This window comes from Sinocyclocheilus grahami, unplaced genomic scaffold (genome assembly GCF_001515645.1).
Source record: "Sinocyclocheilus grahami isolate Dianchi unplaced genomic scaffold, SAMN03320097.WGS_v1.1 scaffold334.1, whole genome shotgun sequence".
NCBI classification, from domain to species: domain Eukaryota; kingdom Metazoa; phylum Chordata; class Actinopteri; order Cypriniformes; family Cyprinidae; genus Sinocyclocheilus; species Sinocyclocheilus grahami.
In genome coordinates this window covers 525,644-536,104 of record NW_015505513.1, presented here as the reverse complement: position 1 = coordinate 536,104, position 10,461 = coordinate 525,644, and the positions used below count along the sequence as shown (strand labels likewise).

Genomic DNA, 10,461 nt, shown 5'->3' with positions numbered 1-10,461 from the left:
AATGTCCCCACTTGTTCTGGCGAGCAGCATGTTCTTCTTGTTTAGCAATGAGTTGACTTGTTCAGGCCATTCATGAACAACAAGTGCATTCAATTTGTTCATGAAAGAGACTCGTTCAGTCTCAACTATTGTTCAGAAATGTTGTTTGTGTTTTGAATCTTAAGTGAATCACTCCTTTTCCGTATCTTAAATGATTTGTTCAAAAAGACTAACAAAACAGTTCCTGCCAATCGACCGACAAAACTTCAGGGTTGGGTTGATCTGTTTGAAACCGTTCCATGAGCGTGTGGAAAAAGAACCTTTTATAAGAGTTTATAATATTTAAATTAAAGCAAAAGTAACAGGTGATATTATTACCAAGCTTTGAAGATAAAAGAAACAGTTAAAAACATGTTTTGAGGTGCTTTAATAATTTACATATTTTAAGTAATATACATCAAGAGGTAATGACATTTCTCTCATTAAAAGGCATCCAATAAAAAGGTTAAGAACTTTGATGCCATATGATGCAAATTAAAACAATTCTATAGTGCACTCCCACATTAGAAATGTAATTCCATATAGTTAAAATCATAAAGTGTTGTCATGTAAAGCTTGCAGTCATGTAATATAATATATGAATGTAGCCTTGTCACCAGTCTCGCTCATGTGGTTCTCTGTAAGGTATGCCGAGGTGTTTGAAGACATCCTTCTCCGTCGGTGTGTGTAAAGGAGTTCCCGCCACCAGCTTCACACCACGCTGCCGCACCACAGCACAGTTCAGCGAATGCTCTGATAGGCTCATGTGTTTGGTCTTAGCCAATGCCCTCATTGATCTATTGAAGTGGGCGGAGCCAGTGAAGTACAGAAGAGCACATGCAAATTCAGCATAGGGCACTACAATGATGTCTAAGCGCCTGTGGCGCTGTGAAGGGCCTGGAAGCCGGCAGATGCCCATGTACTTCTTCTGTTCATCATTCTCCTCATGGCTAACAAGGTCATCTGTCAGGAAACCTGGATGAGAAAATAAAAATAATAATAAACAATATAATAATAAACAAAAATTACAAACTGGGTTTATTAAATCATAAATTAAAATGATTCTACATTTCTCTATGATATATCAGCATACCACTCTGATGGAGGAGGTGCAACACTTTGCTGAAAACACCCTTGTGTGATTCTCCATCAGGGTGAGTGATGAGGACGTCCACATCTCCACACGTGCTCTTGTCCCTGCGGTATGAACCACATGCCATAACCACCAGCTGTGTGTCCACACTGTGAGCTGCCTCCTGCACCTGTCAGTCACATAATAGTCATATATTTTAGTTAAGTAATTTACTTTGTTTTTGTATAATCGATATCATTTATATACACTAGTTTAATTTTTTTAATTACTACTTTAAACAAGGATGCATTCATTTGATCAAATGTAATAGTTAAAACTTTAATGGTGTTCTTTAGTCACTTCTATTCATAAATATATTTTTTTAATAATTTCTAAAGGCTCACATGACTCTGAAGACTGCATGAAATTCAGCTTTGCATCACCGGAAAATAAAGTATATTTTAAAATATATTACCATAAAAAAAAAAGTTTTTTTAAAATGTTAATAAAATGTCACATTTTCTTTATTGACTAAATAAATGCAGACTTGCTGAGCATAACTCAACATTTTCAAAAACACTTACCGATATATATTTAAATAATTTTTTTTCTCCCTCTCTGGCATCTTTATTTGAAAAAAAAAAACGTGCATTTATGACTATAGCAGAATAAAATGGATGAAGTTCTGAAGTTACATTTTTAATTAATTTTTAAACACTAATTTATACCTAGCATTTCATTCATTTAGAGCTGAAATGCTGAAGGTAATCAGTTTACATGCTCTACACATCATTTAAATTAAAATGATTCTACATTTCTCTATGATATATCAGCATACCACTCTGATGGAGGAGGTGCAACACTTTGCTGAAAACACCCTTGTGTGATTCTCCATCAGGGTGAGTGATGAGGACGTCCACATCTCCACACGTGCTCTTGTCCCTGCGGTATGAACCACATGCCATAACCACCAGCTGTGTGTCCACACTGTGAGCTGCCTCCTGCACCTGTCAGTCACATAATAGTCATATATTTTAGTTATAAAGTAATAACTAAATATAAATATACATCCTTCTCCGTCGGTGTGTGTAAAGGAGTTCCCGCCACCAGCTTCACACCACGCTGCCGCACCACAGCACAGTTCAGCGAATGCTCTGATAGGCTCATGTGTTTGGTCTTAGCCAATGCCCTCATTGATCTATTGAAGTGGGCGGAGCCAGTGAAGTACAGAAGAGCACATGCAAATTCAGCATAGGGCACTACAATGATGTCTAAGCGCCTGTGGCGCTGTGAAGGGCCTGGAAGCCGGCAGATGCCCATGTACTTCTTCTGTTCATCATTCTCCTCATGGCTAACAAGGTCATCTGTCAGGAAACCTGGATGAGAAAATAAAAATAATAATAAACAATATAATAATAAACAAAAATTACAAACTGGGTTTATTAAATCATAAATTAAAATGATTCTACATTTCTCTATGATATATCAGCATACCACTCTGATGGAGGAGGTGCAACACTTTGCTGAAAACACCCTTGTGTGATTCTCCATCAGGGTGAGTGATGAGGACGTCCACATCTCCACACGTGCTCTTGTCCCTGCGGTATGAACCACATGCCATAACCACCAGCTGTGTGTCCACACTGTGAGCTGCCTCCTGCACCTGTCAGTCACATAATAGTCATATATTTTAGTTAAGTAATTTACTTTGTTTTTGTATAATCGATATCATTTATATACACTAGTTTAATTTTTTTAATTACTACTTTAAACAAGGATGCATTCATTTGATCAAATGTAATAGTTAAAACTTTAATGGTGTTCTTTAGTCACTTCTATTCATAAATATTTTTTTTTAATAATTTCTAAAGGCTCACATGACTCTGAAGACTGCATGAAATTCAGCTTTGCATCACCGGAAAATAAAGTATATTTTAAAATATATTACCATAAAAAAATTTTTTTTTTTAAATGTTAATAAAATGTCACATTTTCTTTATTGACTAAATAAATGCAGACTTGCTGAGCATAACTCAACATTTTCAAAAACACTTACCGATATATATTTAAATAATTTTTTTTCTCCCTCTCTGGCATCTTTATTTGAAAAAAAAAAAACGTGCATTTATGACTATAGCAGAATAAAATGGATGAAGTTCTGAAGTTACATTTTTAATTAATTTTTAAACACTAATTTATACCTAGCATTTCATTCATTTAGAGCTGAAATGCTGAAGGTAATCAGTTTACATGCTCTACACATCATTCCTGTCAAGCTAGGAAAGCACATGTTGCACTCATCTTCATTGCCCTTTTTATCTATCAGGTCTGTTAAGAGGAAAACAGTGGGACGTTCCAAGCAATAGCAAGAAAACAACTGGCTTGGGCCCAAGACTCTGTAAGGGAGCTCAGTAGCTTCTGACTTATGAAGCGCCAGCTTTCAAGAGCTCCCACTCTTCCTATGGGACGACAGACTCACTAACAATCTCTGTTATGTCCATCAGCTGACCAAAGAAGATTGACAGTTTTGCTGCCGCCAACACAAAATTGTTTTCATTTTTTTTGATTGCTCATCTTTTTGAAATTCAGTTTTATTATTTACTGCTGTGAAAATCAAGTAGCTACATTCTTGTTCTTCACAACCGGACGATGTTGTTATGGATGGTAAGAACAAAGAAAGCCCCTCAGTTTAATTGCTTGCTTATGGCTATTTTCTTTACTGCAGGCCATAAAAAAAAAAAAAGGTCTGTACAAACCGTTTTCTCGATGGCATTTGCTTCACTTCTTGGCATCCGCTCAAGGAGGTCATCGTAGTGTTTTAGTCCAATCCTTAGAGTGTGATTCAAAACCGCCTTAGTGCGAATATCCTCCAATGTGCGAAATCCCTTTGATAGTAAAATAAATCAAATCATCCGTTTAAACTTGTAAAATATTATGGTTGTTGCTTAATATTACTGAATATGTTCCACAAAGTTTAAAGCTGCTGTAAATGTTCTGCACCACTAATAGCAAAAAAAAAAAAAAAAGTAGTTTCCCAAACATTTCCCATCTTAGCTTGGAAGGAAGGTTAAAAGGGGGGGAACCTGGCATACTGGTGAGCCTACTGCTGACTTTCTCTACTGAGTACTAAGTTCTGAGAACTTGGAAGTGTTTTAGAAAAACAGGTAGTCCTGCACTACATTCACAATACTGATTGCAGCCATTTCTATGTTTTTTTCTGATTAGATAACAGGCTCGCTTTCAGATTTATTTATTTTTATATTTTTGGCCATTTACAGAGTCTAGGGCTGTTAGACTAAACGGTTTCTCAAGACACCTATTTTAGTGTTTATATTAATTTGTGGGCATGTTGCATTAATTTGTGAAAAAAAGTGAGGTGACATGTGGCCAAGTATGGTGACCCATACTCGGAATTAGTGCTCTGCATTTACCCATCCAAAGTGCACACACACAGCAGTGAACACACACAAACCGTGAACACACAACCGGAGCAGTGGGCAGCCTTTTTTTTTTTTTTTTGCTGCGGCAAAACTGCACAGAATAAAATGGATGAAACTGCCTTGCTCAAGGGCACCTCAGTCGTGGTATTGAAGGTGGGAGAGAACGCTGCACATTCACTCCCCCCACCTACAATCCCTGCCGGTACGAGACTCGAACCCACAACCTTTGGGCTATGAGTCCGACTCTCTAACCATTAGGCCACGACTTCCCCCATTTGAAGAATTCTGAAGAACCAAACATTTGTTGATTTCCATAGTAGGGAAATAAATACTATGGAAGTCAATGGGGACCATCAACTGTTTGATTACCAGCATTCTTCAAAATATCTTCTCTTAAGTTCAGCATAACAAACTCAGGTTTCAAACAACAAGAGGGTGGGTAAATTATGGGTGAACTATCCCTTTATACCCTTGAATTCATTTTAACATTTGTTTTTAGCTAAATTGTGCCACATTGTACTAAATCAATCCCTCATTTGAGTTAAATTATGGCCACATTGTATTAATTAACTCCCTCGTTTTAGTTCAATCGTGGCAGCATTGTACCAGCTCGTTCCTTAAAACAGCTTCTTAATTTGTGGCCACGATATCTATTTTTTCCCCCCTGCATTTCATGTGTGGGGCTCTGTATAGTTTAACAAATCATGTTGCAGTACAGTGGCACCCAGCACATACAATTAATATTAATCTTTCAAATTAAACATTGAACTACAATTCCCTGTATAACAGTCTTACTTGTTGATACCACATCTGAGCAGTCTTGGCCCCAGCGCCCCAGATGTTAGTGAACATTTCAAGAACAGGCACCTCCTCCCCAATGTGATCCAGTTTACGCAAGTGCCCACTTTCCATAATTTCCATGATCTTGTCTGCCATGCGTTTACCAATGCCTGGGATCTTACATGCTTCCTATAAATAGATAGGGTTAAAAAAAAAAAAACATTTATGTATATTTACTGTATTTTTAAAATAAATAAAATGGTAATGTCGGTTATTAAAGTATTTATTTTTTAATCACTGATGCATGCTTGAAACTAGTCATAATATGCAATGACAACCATATGTGTTCTACAAATAAGCACCTCAGTGAACCCCAAAACCTCTATGGACTCGTATCTGTATCTGAACTGACCTCATATGAAGTGATGGGCTTGTGGTAGCTCTTGAGGGCGTTGATCGCTTTAGAGTATCCCAGAGCTCTCCATTTATCACCCGTGTGCGTATAGGCTTTGGCCAGCGGCTCCAGTTTGTCAGTAATGTGCTTATTGTGGTTCTCCCCTTTAGTTGTGGATGGTTGGGAACAGACCCACTTCCCAGACAAAACGGGATTCTCTGCCAAACTCTGAGTCGGGTTGCTTTCAGATGGGTGGACGCCGCTTATCAAGGCCTCCAGATCGTTCTGAGATACACCATCTTCCTCATGGTGCTCCTCCTGAACCTCTGGCACCTGGGAGTCATATTAAAAGCACTACATGAGGGGAAAACCAACTGATGGATCTTACAGATGGAGACAATTACATCCAATTCCAACCTTTCTTTCTTACCATCTCTGTGAGATTTTCAAGGATTTTCAAAGGGTCCTGTGCTGCTGCTACATCTGGAACTGAGCTGACTGCCGTCTCATTTGACTCCTCAGCAAGACCAACTGTGGGACTGAGGAGATGTTCATTTAGAATTTATATCTATGCACTTTTGCATTGAATAAACAATTACAAATGTATTCAAAAGTCAAACAGGTATCTAAATATCAATGCAGTTTTTCACATTTCTTAAATAAAACCTCAAGCAATGCCATGGGAATAAAGTCTCCAGTGCCTTACCTCTCAGGAGGAAGAAGGCTGTAGTCTTCAGGGTCTAGTAAACTTTTCTCACTGATGCAGGCACTCAACCAAGTGCATTTGACCAGATGAACAGCAGAGGACAGTCTTTCCACTTTCAGAAGTCTCAAAGCTCTCTTACAATCAACTGAATCATCAACAATGACGTGTGTGCAGCTGGGAGAGAATGTGGAAACTACCTGTCCTCCATTCTGGGTGACCTGCCGATGGAATATATCACACCTGGATTTCCCTATACCAGCTGGAACTATGTATATTTCAGTTCCCTGGAAAACTGTACCTAAGAAAAAGCAAAGACATTTAAAATACAACCACTAATACTATACATACTTGATTGGGCTGCATGAAGAAGATTGTGAGGAGGAGGAGATAAATTCTAATATGACAAATAATACTCTTTAAATTCATTTTTGTAAACGCATTGGAATCAGCAGTTGGAATTGTTTTCAAAAATGCTGATATTAGAATAGAACTACATTACACAATAAAAGTCTGATTTATTGATAGACTGATTGTATAATGTTGATCATCACATTCAAATGAACAACCCAAACCCTAAAATGACCTTCACAATTATTTTAAAAACTTTCTTTTTCAAATAATAGAAATGTTGACAAAAGAAAAGGTCAACAAAATTATAATTCTCACATTTCAATTTAAACAATTGTAAGAAGAAAACAATTCAAGTCAAAATTACATTGCATATATTTGAGAAATTGCACTGTTTTTTTAATCCAAGAATATTCCTTTAAATTTTCAAACGAGCCTCAGTCACAGAAATCAATGTGTTGATTAACAATCAGAAAGTATCTGAATACTGTGTTTTCTGAACAGGACTGCATTTCCCAAGAGCATCAAATAGGTATTAATTATACATACCATTTGCATATAGACTACACAATAGCTGTATATTTCAGTATTGACAGAAAATAGATTATTACTTATAAATCATGATGTTTTTGATGTAAAAATCTTGATAACATAAGAGGATCTTAGAGAACAGTACAAACTAAAAAGAGGCAGTTCATGACCCCTTTAAAAGCAACAGCACTTCACCACTCATCCAGGAATAATACATAATTAAGTGCAACAGGAGGATCCAATCGAAAATATTGCATGCAGTAAAACATGGTGATTTAGTCTCTGAAACTGCCCTTGTTGTTTTACTCAAGTGTGTTTTAGAGAATTATGAACCTGTTATTGGTTCAGAAGGCGTCTTTTTGAGGGGAGGCGCGTCCTTCTGCTCATTAGGCCTGGGTCTCTTTACTTTAGGGAAGACTTTCATGATGCCATGACCCTCCATTCCGGTCAGGGAAAGGAGAGGAGCTTTAAAAACGAAATGACTGTCATCAGTAGGCTTCACATAGACACAGAATACAAAAATATAGAGAGCTACAGCAGAAGGCATCATAAGACTGAAGTCCTTATATTGGCAACCAGCGCTGTCCCAGATAAGGAAGCGACTGACCATATCGTAACATTACAACGTATACTCACTTAACATTACATATCTTTAAACGCATAGTTATATTATATTAGCAACTTGGATAACTTCAAAACAAACACCACAGACGTACCTCTACCAGCACCACTTTCGAAGAACAACTCACGAGTGTTTTTAAACGGATCACCTTCCGGGTCATAGTCAGAACTGGCGCTGACGTTTTAAAAAAAAAAAAAAAAACTTAAAATTATACATTATTCTTTTTACTTCTTTTCAATACGTCCTTGTTTCTTATAATTACGTATACTGTTGTATATAGACTAGGTAAATCATTAAAAATACGAAACATATTGTTTGAGAAATAGCGGTTGCCTTGGCAACCTCTGGCATGGGATTGTTTGAGGAAATGAAACCGCATGAAGCATGGCTGTTCAACGCTGGGCGGACACTCTCAGGAAAGCCAAGAAAACTGCATTAATAGCTGATGGTGCGTATACATATTCTCTGTTATTTTTAGATTAGTTCATTTGTATGTGTATTTATGTTTATGTATGCTGGCAGTCGTGTTAATTCATCTGTTCCACCTTTATTTGACCCTCTAACTCTAACACTTTCTATTCTATTATAATTCTACTTTATCTATATTTATCGTTTTCATTTCAAAACAAAAAAAACAAAGGCTAGCTTTCTATTTTTTTCTATTCTACTTGTTTTTCTTTGTTTGTGTGTGTGTGTGTGTGTATATAATATATGTATGTATATATATATACATCTTGCTACGTGTACTGCGCTAGGCTAACCGAGACTAGTCATTTGCACTTATATATTGTTGCTCTTTTGTTAGTTTTGACGCTGCACATTCACTCCCCCCACCTACAATCCCTGCCGGTACGAGACTCGAACCCACAACCTTTGGGCTATGAGTCCGACTCTCTAACCATTAGGCCACGACTTCCCCCATTTGAAGAATTCTGAAGAACCAAACATTTGTTGATTTCCATAGTAGGGAAATAAATACTATGGAAGTCAATGGGGACCATCAACTGTTTGATTACCAGCATTCTTCAAAATATCTTCTCTTAAGTTCAGCATAACAAACTCAGGTTTCAAACAACAAGAGGGTGGGTAAATTATGGGTGAACTATCCCTTTATACCCTTGAATTCATTTTAACATTTGTTTTTAGCTAAATTGTGCCACATTGTACTAAATCAATCCCTCATTTGAGTTAAATTATGGCCACATTGTATTAATTAACTCCCTCGTTTTAGTTCAATCGTGGCAGCATTGTACCAGCTCGTTCCTTAAAACAGCTTCTTAATTTGTGGCCACGATATCTATTTTTTCCCCCCTGCATTTCATGTGTGGGGCTCTGTATAGTTTAACAAATCATGTTGCAGTACAGTGGCACCCAGCACATACAATTAATATTAATCTTTCAAATTAAACATTGAACTACAATTCCCTGTATAACAGTCTTACTTGTTGATACCACATCTGAGCAGTCTTGGCCCCAGCGCCCCAGATGTTAGTGAACATTTCAAGAACAGGCACCTCCTCCCCAATGTGATCCAGTTTACGCAAGTGCCCACTTTCCATAATTTCCATGATCTTGTCTGCCATGCGTTTACCAATGCCTGGGATCTTACATGCTTCCTATAAATAGATAGGGTTAAAAAAAAAAAAACATTTATGTATATTTACTGTATTTTTAAAATAAATAAAATGGTAATGTCGGTTATTAAAGTATTTATTTTTTAATCACTGATGCATGCTTGAAACTAGTCATAAAATGCAAACTGCCATGCAACGACAGCCATATGTGTTCTTAACACAAATAAGCACCTCAGTGAACCGCAAAACCTCTGCGGATTCATATCTGTATCTGAACTGACCTCATATGAAGTGATGGGCTTGTGGTAGCTCTTGAGGGCGTTGATCGCTTTAGAGTATCCCAGAGCTCTCCATTTATCACCCGTGTGCGTATAGGCTTTGGCCAGCGGCTCCAGTTTGTCAGTAATGTGCTTATTGTGGTTCTCCCCTTTAGTTGTGGATGGTTGGGAACAGACCCACTTCCCAGACAAAACGGGATTCTCTGCCAAACTCTGAGTCGGGTTGCTTTCAGATGGGTGGACGCCGCTTATCAAGGCCTCCAGATCGTTCTGAGATACACCATCTTCCTCATGGTGCTCCTCCTGAACCTCTGGCACCTGGGAGTCATATTAAAAGCACTACATGAGGGGAAAACCAACTGATGGATCTTACAGATGGAGACAATTACATCCAATTCCAACCTTTCTTTCTTACCATCTCTGTGAGATTTTCAAGGATTTTCAAAGGGTCCTGTGCTGCTGCTACATCTGGAACTGAGCTGACTGCCGTCTCATTTGACTCCTCAGCAAGACCAACTGTGGGACTGAGGAGATGTTCATTTAGAATTTATATCTATGCACTTTTGCATTGAATAAACAATTACAAATGTATTCAAAAGTCAAACAGGTATCTAAATATCAATGCAGTTTTTCACATTTCTTAAATAAAACCTCAAGCAATGCCATGGGAATAAAGTCTCCAGTGCCTTACCTCTCAG

At 37.6% G+C, this 10,461-nt stretch overlaps 1 protein-coding gene across 2 annotated transcripts; it reads right to left on the bottom strand.

The window, feature by feature from the left end:
* Positions 1 to 402: 402 nt before the first annotated feature.
* poll (polymerase (DNA directed), lambda) lies at positions 403 to 8,077 on the bottom strand. Of its 2 annotated transcripts, XM_016295329.1 has the most exons (10): positions 8,006 to 8,077; positions 7,623 to 7,754; positions 6,411 to 6,708; positions 6,135 to 6,243; positions 5,723 to 6,037; positions 5,326 to 5,499; positions 3,847 to 3,975; positions 2,585 to 2,753; positions 2,437 to 2,466; positions 2,251 to 2,365 (listed from the first exon to the last, which is right to left on the bottom strand). In XM_016295329.1, exons 2-10 carry the CDS (start codon positions 7,729 to 7,731, stop codon positions 2,337 to 2,339), a joined length of 1,362 nt encoding a protein of 453 aa, XP_016150815.1. In that variant the 5' UTR covers positions 7,732 to 7,754; positions 8,006 to 8,077; the 3' UTR covers positions 2,251 to 2,336. The 2 variants fall into 2 exon arrangements, with proteins under 2 accessions (XP_016150816.1, XP_016150815.1); XM_016295330.1 differs by lacking the exons at positions 2,251 to 2,365; positions 2,437 to 2,466 and adding an exon at positions 403 to 993.
* Between the last annotated feature and the right edge of the window lie 2,384 nt (positions 8,078 to 10,461).